The 14,777-nt window shown below is 35.8% G+C and overlaps 1 protein-coding gene across 1 annotated transcript; it reads right to left on the reverse strand.

Moving 5' to 3' along the window:
- Positions 1 to 7,692: 7,692 nt before the first annotated feature.
- On the reverse strand, positions 7,693 to 12,982 carry LOC110924829. The gene is made up of 2 exons (XM_022168816.1): positions 11,362 to 12,982; positions 7,693 to 11,255 (listed from the first exon to the last, which is right to left on the reverse strand). Exons 1-2 carry the CDS (start codon positions 12,980 to 12,982, stop codon positions 7,693 to 7,695), a joined length of 5,184 nt encoding a protein of 1,727 aa, XP_022024508.1.
- Between the last annotated feature and the right edge of the window lie 1,795 nt (positions 12,983 to 14,777).

Consider the following 14,777-nt stretch of genomic DNA (forward strand, 5'->3'; position numbering starts at 1 on the left):
CCATGGTCGAATAAATTGGTTCCCTATAACATAAATTATACCAAAGTTTGTTATAAATGCAAAAAAGCAATATAACAGTAAATCGTGTACAGAAAAAAAAAACTTATTTACTAAGAAAAATATTGTTGCATATTGTACTTTTGTGTTCCAACCTTTCATCTCTATAAAACGCCATAAAAAGAGAAGATATAAAACCCTAAATTCAATGTACAATAGAAATGAGGCACAAAGCATTCAGTTTGTTCGCCAGAACAAAGTTACCTTGCAATTGTGTATTCCGAAAAACTTTGATGTAATCAACTTAGCACTCCAACAATAATCTCAGCATTGTAAGGAAATATCCCTGAATGATATATGTGGAAAAATAGTTAACCTTTATTAGTTAAACACATCCTATCCTAACACTACTAACAATCCAGTGAAGATGAATAGAACATTGGCTTATTAGAACACAAAGAATCACAAATTCTAAACCCATGAACATCTTCTTATCATGTTGACATTCGGTGAAAAGTTGGGCGTATAACAACATTATTAACCTGTTTTTAATTGCAATCCAACTTCAATTCTCTATCTTGAATATAAGGCTGAGGGTAATTAAAAATCAAATTGAAAACTAACCAATGTAAAGCAAATATCTATGAGGCTGAGGGTATTTATGGATCAACTAATGACTATGAGGCTGGGGGTATTTAAAAGTTCCTTTATAATTTTTTGCACACAATCCAATCTCAACCAAATAGAAAAAACCCAAAAAATTAACCTGGTAGGCAGTGATGTTCATTGGGGGTTAGGGCTTAAAATTCAAATTGAAAACTAACTAGGATGTAAGAAAGGACCTGATCGCATTAAAGGTTGAACAGATCTATGATGAACCGATTAGCAAATGAACCATAAGAATTTGAAGACTCACATGTTTGGCGATAATTATTGCTCTGAATTGTCGTTCACATTGAATTACATTCATGAAGGTAATAATCCTGCAAACAAAGCAAGAAATTGAAATTATTTTGCATCAAATCCTGTTATTTCACATTGAAACAAATTATTAGAAAATTGATTTAAAAGTCCATGATGTCATTCATAGAAAATCACATACATGCTACATCCAATTAAGGAAAATATTTCAAGAAATCTTTAAAATGTATCAACTTTAATTCTTTTTTTTTTAAATGGTGTGAACGAACTGACCATAATTCTTCAACAAAACTATCTGGTTTGATTGTTATCATAGCAGACAATGACTGAAATACGTAAAATAAATTAAAATCCCTACTACATGAATAATCCTATAGAAATTAAAAAAGGTAAAACACCAACTTGAAATGAAAAGGATCGGTCCAAGTGATGCTCGATTCCTTCACTCCGCCCAAGTGATGCTCGATTCCTTCGATTGGTGTTTAATCCACAAGTTAACCAACGCTTTGATATCCTTCATAACCTTGCTCATAGAGACCTGATCGTTATTATAAATAACTCCGTTCCATAGCTGCCACTGTTTTCGCAACAAAGAGCACGCACACTGTTGGATTAAGGAAAACTTCTTTAACATTTTCTTGCTCAGCATTACTCTTTTCGTAACTAAGAGAACGCACACTGTTGGATTGTTAAACATTTAAACAAACTAAACAATGAGAAATTAAAAAAGGAAATATGGTACCTGGTAGCACGATACTCTGTCTTCTCGAAAAAAGAGTCTTGGAAGCTCAACCTCCGTGTATTCAGTTTAATTGTTTCTCTTCTTTGTTTTTCGAAAACCACATCCACTCTTTTTCGAAAATCATCCGAAATACCAAAATGTTCATACTTGAAAACAAAAGGTTCATAAAGTATTAAATAGTAAAACTTGAAAGAAACGTATGCTTGCATATTCGTCCATAGGGCAAAAAAATCAGAAAATGTTACAAAATTGAGATACTTCTTCATCAATCTTCAAAACCATCGTGGATGTGAGGAATTTAAACTGAGATTTGGAACTTTGATGATATAATCAGTTGGTAATGAAAGTCTATTTTGACATAGAATTGATTAAAGAGTATGATTAATATAAGTAATCCTTGTTCTAATCTTAAATCTGATCACCATATTCAAACTACAAAATATATTTCATATATACTTGCTATGCCTAACCGATATATGTACTTAATCTATAATATATCAAAGCTAATAGATAGTATGCCTACAAATACTGCAAAATATTAGGAATTTACTAATTAAAAACTAGCTAAAATTAGCTTGGAAGTAGGAGCGACCTCAATGCGCAAACACTCACAAGCAGATTATGTAATATTCTCAGAAAGAAAATATAAAGAACCACTAGAGCAAGAAAAACAATTTATATGCAGATCGTGGCAAAAAAACACTCACAAGCCGGTTGAGTTTAAAGGAAAAGGAGTCATACTTTCTATGAGAAGGACATGGATATGTCTGGATATGCTCCATTATATGTCCTGCACTATAAGAAACATAAAAGAAGTTCAAAATACTATAGTAATCACATTGGTTATTTATTTTAGTTCTTCATAAAAATGTACAAAAAACTGTTTGCGGGTTGGTCCTACCTGACCGGTCCGACTTTGTTCACCGAATCACCCAATTTTGTACACCAATTACTGAACACTGTTACCGAAACACTTACATTCCGGTATGTTTAGAGAAAGATTTGGATTCTGTTTATCCTCTTCTCCACATCTGGGGTCCTGCAATTTATACAACCTTTACACTTAACCGGAACAGATAAGTAAATATATGTATCAATATTCCTAATTTAATTAACAAATACGAAATTTAGTAATATCACCATTGATGAATAAAAATGTCAGATATAAGAAAAAAAAACGTCTTTGAATCTAACTAATGGTTCAAAATCAGATCCTCCTCTCCACCCTACAATGTAACTAATGGTCAATATTATAAAAAAATAAGAAAACATAAATAATCAACGCAAACATCCTCATTGAAGCATATCAACAAACACCTGGCATGCTAAATTCAACCTAGAACCTTTGTATTGAAAGGCCATTGGGTGTCTCCTTCCAAACCAATTGATCCAGGCCTCATCGGCTGAAGTAGTCAAGTAGATATTGTAGTTGTAATTTAACAACTCATTAATTAAAGGTTAAAACACAACTCATTAATATTGTAAGCAGGGTTGTCAAGTGAAGATGAACGCATTGGTGGGGATGAGTTGAAATTTGATTGTTCATTCATATCAAGAAAAAATATCATTAATGTAGTGTACATTAAATTATAAGGTTTGAAACATTTTTATGCACCAAAGTCATATCAAATCCTCTCACGGGCATTTCATCGAGCATGTGGTATGCACGTATTCAATTAAATCTAGTAATAAGAATTTAACCAGTTCATCTACAAAATACATGTTTCACCAATACTCACCGTTCAAACCATCATTCTTGGTACAAAATTATATATATATTTCTTTACAAAAATTAAAACCGGTTTGTTGCAAAGTATAAATAACATACCTGTTAAATACATATATGAAATGATAAAAAGAAGAATCAAAATTCGAAATAGTCATGTGCATTGATGTCTGAAATAACATAACAATTCGGTCGAATTAGGGCTTTCTGTAAATACTAAACAAAACAAACCACAATAAGAGTTCAAATCAAATACTTATGCAATTTCCCTATCATCTCAACCACAAATCATCATTAATCACTAAATTATTATGTTGAAGATATGTTTTGTAACATATACTTCTTAATAATAAAGAAAAAAAATTGCAAACCTGTCAAATGATCTGGCTCCGGATCAACTTGTCGGATCCCTAGACGTCATTGCTAGAGTCGGCGGCTAAGGCATTCTGACCGAGTTTTCAGATCTGTAATAAAAAACCACACCAAGTACGATAGCAAGAATCAGATTCTAATAAAAATTATTCAATATCCCCATAAGCAAGAAACCAAGAATGATCAAACATAAAAAACTTAACCAGAAATCAAAACCAAAAGGAGTCTAACCGATTATCCTAAGGATTAAGATATGTATTATGTGGATCTAGTAAGACCTGGTTTGATATCCATGAAACACAAACGAAACTCTCTGGATGAAAGTAATGTAATATAAACTCGGATTAAGAGGATGAATCGAAAAGAATATTGATTAAACGAAGATCGCACGACTGGATCAGAGAAATTGAGGAGCACCAGATGAACAAAATTAGGGTTTTCTAATAGCAACAAAAAATCAAATACAGAGGTGGAATCCAACTTACCGATGCTTGAATTTCGAAGTTTGATGATGAAGATAAAACAGAGCAAGCTTCTTCAGTCGTCGTTTGAAACATCCGATTAAAAGCAATATTTGTATATAGGCTGTAGAATTGGAAACGGTTCCATAATTTCCTAAAAAAACTTCCGATAATTGATTAACTTTTCAACCTACCATATATAATCCAAAGACACATTGAATGAAGAAAGAGGCAACCAAGAGAATTGAAGGAAAATAGAGAGAAAAGGAGAATGGCGCCTAAAAACCCAATTCTCTGGCCAAAGAGAATAGCCACATCAAAGTCAAATAGTCAACACTATTTTGCTTTAGTATAAGAGATAGATATATTTAGGTTAACATCCCTAATGATCTTTTAGGCCCCAAAGCCCAATATAATAAGTTCAAGCCCAGACGCGATACAAAGCCCGAAAAACAAAGTTTAATTAATAAGTAATTAAACGTTATATTATTTATAACCCGTATAAATTATAAATCTCGTTTATCATGGATATATAATTATTCTAGATAATTATATATTTCATTCTGTTAATTGTTTGTGGTCACCAGTTAACCAAGTTAAGTGGATTTAATGTTCGTTTCCCAAGGTGTAACTTTTACGGGTCATAGCTCGGTCAGCAGCGTTGACTTATCGAACCCGTACATATAAATCCAACACATATTTGGTAGACATTGACAGCTTGATTACTTGGCACGCATTACAGTTGGTGAAGATTAATGAGAAAAGAAAGAAACCTGGGATGTACACGCGACAGCAATAGGGGCATAACAACACAAAAGGAATAAAACACATACGTGGCATATATATCAGGGGAAAAGGGGAAAAACCGAGCCTATTATTAAAGAAAAATGAAGCCCAAAGAAAAACAATATAAAAGCTCAAAAGCCCATTTGCAATTCTACAGTTCATCATAAGTTTGTATTCATATAGATAACTAGCGAAATGTACTCGCGCGATGCAGCGGGAATTCCGCCGGTATCAGGTGGTTTCATGACAATATTGTTATGGCTATGATACTAACACGTGGTTTAAAGTCATGTTTTTTACCAACAAAGTTTATACATGAACGCCGAGAATAATATATTAAACAAAGACGCGTATTCATCTTTAAAAATAAAAAGACAATGAACGCAAGGAAAAATCAAATGTAATAAAAAACAAAATTGGTTACAATCATATATCATTAAGTATAATGGGTGAAACTGGAACATAAAAACTTTTTATATAATATCTTAAAACAGATGTTACTATTCAACACGGTTCTAGATTTATATACTTCGTGCGCGATGTGGTAGGAATTTGCTCGTTATTGGTTTGGCTCGTATCACTATTGTACCGGCTTTCGGTTTAAAGTCAATGATGATATGCACAGATAAATATATTTTACACCGAAAACCATAAAAAATGAATATCGTTACCCGTTCCGATAATAACAACACTGGTACCCATGTCAATAGAGAATCATAAAAAAAAAATTGGTATTGGATCCGATAATAACAGGCAACAGTTCACCACTAAATTATGTTAAATAAAACTCTTTTTTTCAACAAAATTTATACAGACACGTCAATAAAAAATATATTAATCACATATTTAGCTAGAAAAAATACTGAACGCGAGTTATAGGAAAAATATCGAATTAAATTGATTAAAAACGTATATAATTTAATGTATAAGAGGTGAAGTTGAAAATTAAATAAAATTAAATTGTGTTAAATAAAACTCTTTTTTTCAACAAAATTTATACAGACACGTCAATAAAAAATATATTAATCACGTATTTAGCTAGAAAAAATACTGAACGCAAGTTATAGGAAAAATATCGAATTAAATAAGAATTAAATTGATTCAAAACGTATATAATTTAATATTAAATAATGTATAAGAGGTGAAATTAAAAATTAAATAAAATTGAATATAATAATATAAAAATTTTGTTTTACTATTCATGCCAAGTTGAAATTAATATGTATAACTAGTGAAATTATCCCGCGCTTCACAGCGGGGATTCGGTCTTTTTTTTGTTACGGTATCGACACTCGCTATAGTAATCGAAAAAGAAAACTTTACATCACTCAAAAACACTAAAAACAAATATTGACACTGGTACCGATGTTCAGTTGATATCGGTTCGGTTGGTTTGAAAACAAATACTATGTCGCTATCATATCAAATCGAACCGCAACCAATTAAACATCTGTATCAGTACAAATGTATATTTTATTTTATTTTTCTTTTGTTAACTTACACCGTATCACTATCATACCGTACTGAACCAAACAACATGGGTATTGGTATGTCTTCATTTTATGGTTTATTGTTTGATATCAAATATGATACAGTACCGCTACCGTAGTGAACCAAACCGAAACAAAACAAACAACATTGGTTTCAGTACCAGTATTTACTTTTATAGTCTTTTTCGTTCGATAAATTGACACTGTACCGTATCAAACAACATCAGTAACGGTACGAGTACTCATTTTTATGATTTGCGGTTTAGAAAAATTATAATTTATACAACTTTTTATGCGACAATAAATGAATATCAATACCAATACCGTGACAATCTGAATCGATCGATACTGTTCGAACAACATTGGTTTCGTGCCCAGTGTTTGTTTTTATCGTTTTCGGTCGGTCGATGTAAAACATATGTTGATTTCTATACCGAGTGCATGTATTGGACTTGTTTTATAATTAACCGACGCTGGTCCAATGTCCATGGTAACGTACCGTCACAACGTGTGGGCAAATAACTTGGAATATATGAGGATTTAGATTTTTTTTAAGTAACGAACACAATATATTAATAATAAATCAAATTGAATAATAAATAAAATAAATACTTAAAATTTAACAGTGCATATATCGGAACTGTTTTATAATGAATCGATACCGATCCAATGTCAATGGTAACGTACCGTCACAACGTGTGAACTAATGAGTTGGAATATATGCAAATTTTTTTTTAAAGTAACAAATACAATTTATTAATAATAAATCAAATCAAATTTAATAATAAATAAAAAAACAATAAAAAATAAATACTCTAAATTTAATGTGTACTATTCATCGCCACTCTTAATTCATATGTATAATATGTATAATGTAAGTGATTAGTTAAAGCCATTTTACAAATACATGCACAGTAACAACATTTAATTTTGTAACACCCCAAAATATGCAATTTATTTATGTTATCTAAAATGTCTAGTCATGTTATATTTAACCTAGTTTTTTTTTGGGTAAAGGGTTACCCCGGTGATTCTATATATTCACAATCAACAAAGCACAAGTAGTGTAGAGAACCTACACTAGTTCAAACATGGGACATGCCCCATGAAAGTAAAACAAGATGAAAAACACATAAACACCACCAAACTGGAAAACAACTAGACTAACACTAGCACAAAGCAATCAAAACGACTCAATCAGCCACCATCTTCATGAAGTTTAGCTCCAATGATTCCCCATTCGCCAAGAAGCCTTCGAACATTTTCACAATTCTTTAGCTTCGCTCCCATCAATTTATATCGGACCTGTTGGAAAATAAGATCAATAATAGCTTCTGGTGGTCTCAACTCATTCTTGAATAACCTCGCATTACGTTCCTGCCAAATGAGATACGCAGTGGCGGCTACCAATAATTTCGCAACATAGCTTCCAGCTGATTTCGACCTGGACCGAGTTAGAAGCCAATTAACAATGTCATCCCACTTAGAAGCAACCGACTCCATACCCGCTTTATGTCTGACTTTGTGCCAAACCTGATCCGAGAATTTACACTCGAAGAACAGGTGGTTATGTGAATCATGATTTGCGTAACAAAGCAAACAGCACATCATGTTCATGTTTTTTCTCCGCGAGATATCCCAGCTTAAAATCTTATCTTGAGTGAGTAACTTACGTCTCATAATAAGCCACATTAAGAACGCATGGCGAGGGATGCATTGATTGAACCAAACAATACGGCACCACTCTACCTCCACCTCTCGATGTCTAAAGGAATCCCAAGCCCGAGCCGTTGAAAACTCATGAAGGTGATCCCCTTGACGCCACAAAAACTTGTCTTCCTTAGCCGGCTGAATAGATCGAGTATCAATCTGATTAAGAGCCGGGAGACGATGTCTCCATTCAATCGGCCAACCCCACGAAGAATTTAACCATAAATCAGCCACCTTGGCATCCAAACTGAAACCCGCATTTGCAATTTGTCTCGGAGTAAAAAATTGAAACAACGGACCTATATTGCTCCACGAGTCGAACCAAGCTGAAGCCGATAAACCATTCCCGATCTCGGCCCAAACAAAACTCCTCATTTCCGGCCGAAGCTGAATAATTTTCCTCCACGACCAGCAACAAGAAGAAGGGGTATTACAAGCCCAGAAACTTTTACCTCGTAACCTGTACGAATGAACCCAACCAACCCATAACGATTCACGTTTAGATAAAATGCTCCATATGTGCGCAGAGATAAGGGCCTTATTAACATCACCAATACGACGAATCCCCAACCCACCCTCATATTTAGGAACACAAACAGTATTCCAAGAAACCTTTGCCCTGCCCCTCTGGAACGAACTATCATGAGACCAAAGAAAATTACGCATCAAAGCTTCCAGGCTAGAAACGACTCGAGCAGGCAGGATAAACACTGAAGACCAGTAAACATGCAGAGAGGACAATACCGAAGTAATAAGTTGCAGTCTACCTGCGAATGAAAGTAATTTATTCCTCCAATGCATAATACGTTTTTCAAGCTTCTCCACCAACACTTGGCAGTCTTTGTACAATAACTTAGACGATATAAGAGGAACTCCCAAGTATCTCACCGGCAACGACCCCTCAATAAAAGGCATTATATTCAGAATAGCAGTTTTAACAAACGATGGAACATTAGAGAAAAAAACTGTACTTTTCTGGACATTAGGCGCCAAACCCGACATCTTAGAAAAAGAATTGAGCGCTTTCATTATACATCTAGCCGACGCTATCTCGCCCCTAGCGAAAATAAATAAGTCATCCGCAAAACACAGGTTTATAATCTGCTGACGTTCGCACCTGTTATGGAACTTAAACGAAGAGTCTATCCTTACCGTCTGCTGAAGAATAGCCGTGAGGATCTCCATCACAAGGGTAAAAAGATACGGAGAGATAGGATCTCCCTGACGCAACCCCCTCTTACCCTTGAAAAAACCATGAATATCACCATTAATACAAACCGAAAACGTGGTCGTGGAAACACAAACCATGATCCAATGAACCATGCTGCTATGAAACCCAAAACCCACCAAAATGTTCTTTAGAAACGCCCAGTCAACAGTATCGTAAGCTTTCTGGATGTCCACTTTAAACGCACATTTAGGGGGGCCGATGTTTCTATGATAATTATGCATCAACTCTTGAGTTAACAGAATATTATCGGAAATTTTTCTACCTGGAACGAAAGCCGACTGGTTGACACTCACAATGTCATTAAGCACTCCTTTGATCCTGTCAGCAACAATCTTGCTAATACACTTGTAAAGCACATTACAGCAAGCAATCGGACGGTAGTCCGTAACCACAGATGGCGAGGATGTCTTGGGAATAAGAACAATAAGCGTGTGGTTTAATTCCCTTAAAAGTTTCCCTGTAGCAAAGAAATCTATAACAGCTTTTGATACCTCATCACCAACAATAGGCCATGCATTCTTAAAAAAACCCGCTGTAAACCCGTCAGGACCAGGGGCTTTATCCGAACCCATGGAGAACATTGCCCTTTTAACCTCATCAGGAGTAACCGGACGGACCATATGGCGAGCAACATCCCTCTCTAACTTCTTAGTAAACAAATCAGTAGTCGGACTAATAGTCGGATTACCCGGGCAGCCCAAAAAGTGCTCATAGTGATCAACAAAAGCTCCCGAAACCATCTCATCCGTATAAACATTCCCTCGAACATCACGAATCACCTCAATACGGCTATAGTGAACTCTGTTCTTGAGTGTCGAGTGGAAAAAGGCCGTATTCATATCCCCAGCCGCTAACCAGTCCACTTTAGATTTTTGCTTCAAAAACCTCTCTTCGTCTAACAACGCGGTTTGAAACTCACTTCTAGTAATAGCTTCCTCCTCACGCAGCATAAGACTAGACGGATCGTTATCCATATCACGCTGAATACAGTCAAGCTTAACTCTAAGCTCTTCAACTTTTTTATGCAAGTTACCTTGGTGATAAAGCAACGCACGTAACGGAGATTTTAACAGACGAAGTTTTTTAACAACCGAAAATTGATACACTCCATCAATGGACATACCCCACCCCTTCTCCACAATCGGCAAAAAATCAGGCTTATATGCCAGAAAATTAGCAAATTTAAAAGGCCGGTGTTTTCTATTTTCCATATCCGGGACGCTAACCACACACGAACAATGATCCGATAACCGAGAAGGATGAAAATCAGCAAAAGCACTCGGAAACTTATCTATAAAATGAGAATTTCCCATAACTCTGTCTATCTTTTTCATTAGCCCAATCCCTTTCTTTGGTTTCTGATTCCACGTGAAATGGATACCAGTGCGTTTTATATCAACCATTTCAATATCATCCACACACTCTTGAAACTCTTTCATGCTCAGGGACACTGAGGAACACCCCATAGATTTATCCTCAAGATTCAACGCCGAATTAAAATCACCTAGAATGACCCAAGGTTCATTACAAACAAAATTCTTATGTAAAGAAAGTTGTTTCCACAAATCCCTCCGACTAATGTAATAGTTTGCTGCATAAATTACCGAACAAAAAAACATTTTCTTAGACTGTTTTAGAATTATTTGGAGATGCATAACCTGATCAGTCTCCGAAAGCACCATAACATCAAGAATAGCCGGATTCCAACCAACAATAATACGCGTACCCTTCACACAATGGCCCCCATTCGACGTCCAAATCCACCACCGAAAAACAGCCTTACACACTTTAGGCAGATTACTCACCTCCACATGAGATTCTAGAATTGCACATAAACTTAACTTTAACTCCTTAATGGCGTGGCGAACCTCCGTTTGCTTTATGGGGCGGTTCAAACCCCTTATGTTCCAAGAGGCGAGACTAACCATTGAGGACCGATGAAGAAGGAGTGCTTGCCCCTTTTTTAGTGTTAATAGTACCTTGCCTCAAAAAACCATCCATTTCATAGCCATCCGCTTCGTAAAAATCATCAACAAGCTCATCGTCATCCAGATTTACTTGGGCCGGATCTTGCCTACCCCCATCCGGCTCCTCATTAGTACACGGATCATTACCATCTCCAGCCGATTTACTACTTTGGCCTTGCTCCTCATTCACTTCATTCAAAACATCAAAAGGATTTCGAGACACCACATTGGTTGATTCCGATTTAGACTTCCCGTTATCTTTCCGATTAGTAGAAACTGGGCGATATTCAAATTTTGGCTTCGGCTTATTGACATTAAAACCCACTTTTTTCGCTGCCTTCTTCCCTAACACAGTAGTATACCCATCGTCATCCACAGTAGATTGTCTCTTTGACGGACCAGGATCCTGAACCGGCTGCTTCATCTTTCTATCATAACCCGGACCCTTATGTTGTTGTTTTTTATCTTTTGACACGCTAGGAGCCTGCAGAGGACAATTTTCATGGGTGTGCCCGAAAACACAGCATCGGCCACACCTATGAGGACACCACTCATATTCAACGTAGACCTTCTCCTTTACAAACCCATCCCCATCAAGACAAGGAACCGCAATCGTTAACTCTTCTTTCAGTTCAGAATCTGCTGAAATTTCTACCAGGGCCCGAGCATAGCTGCTTCTCCCCCAACCATCAACGCACATAGACGTGGTGAACGAATCCAAAGCCTTTGGCACACCAATGGTTGTAGCAATTAGACTTAAACCATCCTCCGTATATGCCGCTAGAGGAACCTCATGGAATTTTACCCAAACCTGAACCGTTTTCACTTCTTTTTTCTCAAGCTTTAACGATGGCGACCACACTTCTAAAAATAACGGCTGTGAACGAATAATCCATGGCCCCTCAGTAAGAACCTTTTGCATACCTGCTTGATCAGCAAATTTGAAGAAGAAAAAGCCGTTGGCATTCATCATTGACTTTTGCAATCCATACCGCTTCCAATTATTTCTAACAAAATAGTCCACCACGGGAAAAGCAACCCGGTCCCCCAAGAAATACCCATATAGCGTGTTAGCAAGCTTATCATGCACAACTTTGACCGATTCCCTAGAAAGGACCACATCACACCCATCCTGTTTCTCACTCGTCTCTAAGGAACGAAAATTCACTTTAACATCCGCCTTATTCCCTTGGACCACATTAGCAAACGAAGGCATCTCATGACACTGACCAGCATTATCATCCTTGCTAGTCGACGACAAAGATGCTCCAGCAGCAAACAAGTTTTCCACAGGTTTAGAAATATTCATCAACCCATCCAAAACCGAAACATTCGACGTAGAAAACATACCTCTTCTCGGAAGTAGAGGGTTGCCTTCAATGTTTGTAACTCGTAACCCAATCCCTCGAATTGGTGCTGTACCCGGTGTAGGTATCTCCTCACCCACCGTTTCATTCAAGTAATCAGATCCATCTAGGTCGGTTGGTTTATTAGCAAAACTGTTCAGCGGGTCAGGCGGCTTCCCGCGGTCATGCAAGACACTAGCAGTAACATCACCAGTCTTGGAACGAACATCCATAACTAAACAAACAACTCTCACGTGAAATCAGAACTTTAAACAACCATGCACACGATAACCCAAAACCCTAAAGCCGCAACAAACGAAAGCAGGAACGAAAGCAAAACCCTAAATCCTAGAACCCTAGAATCAGTCCGCCACCCTTAATCGATTATGTTGGAGTTATCAATCTAGCTAAATTAAACTCAGTTAACCGCAATCAACAACAACCAACGTAATAAATCAGGGTTTCAATAACCTAGTTAAGTGTATATGTTAGTAACTCGATTAGAAGGAAGGTTTTAGAGGGACTAAACTTGTTAAAAAGGATGGAAGTTTTAATAAAAACAAATAAAAGAAAAAGGAAAGTGTGGATTGATCAGAGCAGGAGACCAAGAAGAAACCCTAGTTTTCAGAAAATCACAAGATTAGGAAGGAATTAAGGGCCTAAACTGATGCATGAATTCAAATCTTTAACCATCTAAGCTTGTTCAACACAAGGTGAGTCGAAAATTCTGATTTGGTGGTTTGTAGAAAGTGGGTTTTAACCCAATCATGAGTTTATGTGGAAATCTTGTGTAATTGTGAGTTAGGAATTCACAATAGATTGAGAATTTTGTTTAATTTCGATTGTTTGGGCGATTTAGGGTTTACACCCATTTGTTGTAGGAGTATGATGAACATGATGATTTAAATAATATGCTTATAGATGTGAATTAATGCATAATCAGTATGTGATAGAGAAATTAGATAAGTTAATGTAGGGTGAAAGAAAGATGTGAATTTGATTGCTTCTTGTTAGACTAGAAAATGAACAAGTAGAACTATGCTATGAACACTTGTACCTTGTGCTTTGTTGATATTGTGCACACCAAGTGTTTGATAAAATGCTTCAATAAAGAATTCAACCATGTTAACCATAAATTTTATGTAAAAATCATGATTTGAATGTGTTTGTGAAGTAAGAGTAAAATGTATGACATCTTATCAAGGAATGTATGTTAATAAGTTTATGGCATGAATTCTAAGTATGATTGATTATGTATAGGTGTAAAGGAGGAAAGTTCGAGTCACGCGAAGCAACAAGGAAATCAAGAACGAGGTACGCTACTTGTACAATTCATGATTTTATTATATTGTTGTGTTTAACATTAGATGTGTCAATTGAATCGAGTATGAAAATGGTATATGTGTAGAACCTTTTATAAACGGGACGAAGGATGAGATTGAAAGACTAGAAAGAATGGTATGAAGTTCCATTTGGAACGTACTTGTGAGCAAGAATGAAAGTATGTAGTAGTTTACAAGTTGCGGATGTCATAATGGTTACAAGTCCGTAAGTTAGATTCTTGAGTTTAAAGAAGAAATTTAGTTTTAATGAGTTTGTTTTGTTGTGGTTATGTAGGTAAATCTCAAGTTTAGCTTTCAAGCTTCGCCTGGTTCGAACACACTTCAAGGCCCGCCTCATGTTCCGCTAATTATGTAAAGAAGACAACGCTTAATATTTTGGTCGCTTGTCTATATCTAGTAGTTAAAAACTTAGTTCTTGTTATGTATTTTGAACTTAACGAATTTCGTATGCGTGTCAAAATTGTTTGATGGTATATAATATGTCCTTTTAAAGGTGTCGTGTTAAACATATATTTTGAATGTGAAAAACAGGGGACCGCTCCTATTACGAATAGGTCATGCCCAAATTTCGTTAGAAAAAGTACGTTGTTATTTAAATAATCTAAAAGAAAAATTTTGGGCGTTACAAATTTCATTTCATTGGCATTAGCTTAATAGGGCTTGAAAGATTAATTCAAGAATTGTG

The sequence above is a fragment of the Helianthus annuus genome, chromosome 17 (genome assembly GCF_002127325.2).
Source record: "Helianthus annuus cultivar XRQ/B chromosome 17, HanXRQr2.0-SUNRISE, whole genome shotgun sequence".
Lineage (NCBI taxonomy): Eukaryota > Viridiplantae > Streptophyta > Magnoliopsida > Asterales > Asteraceae > Helianthus > Helianthus annuus.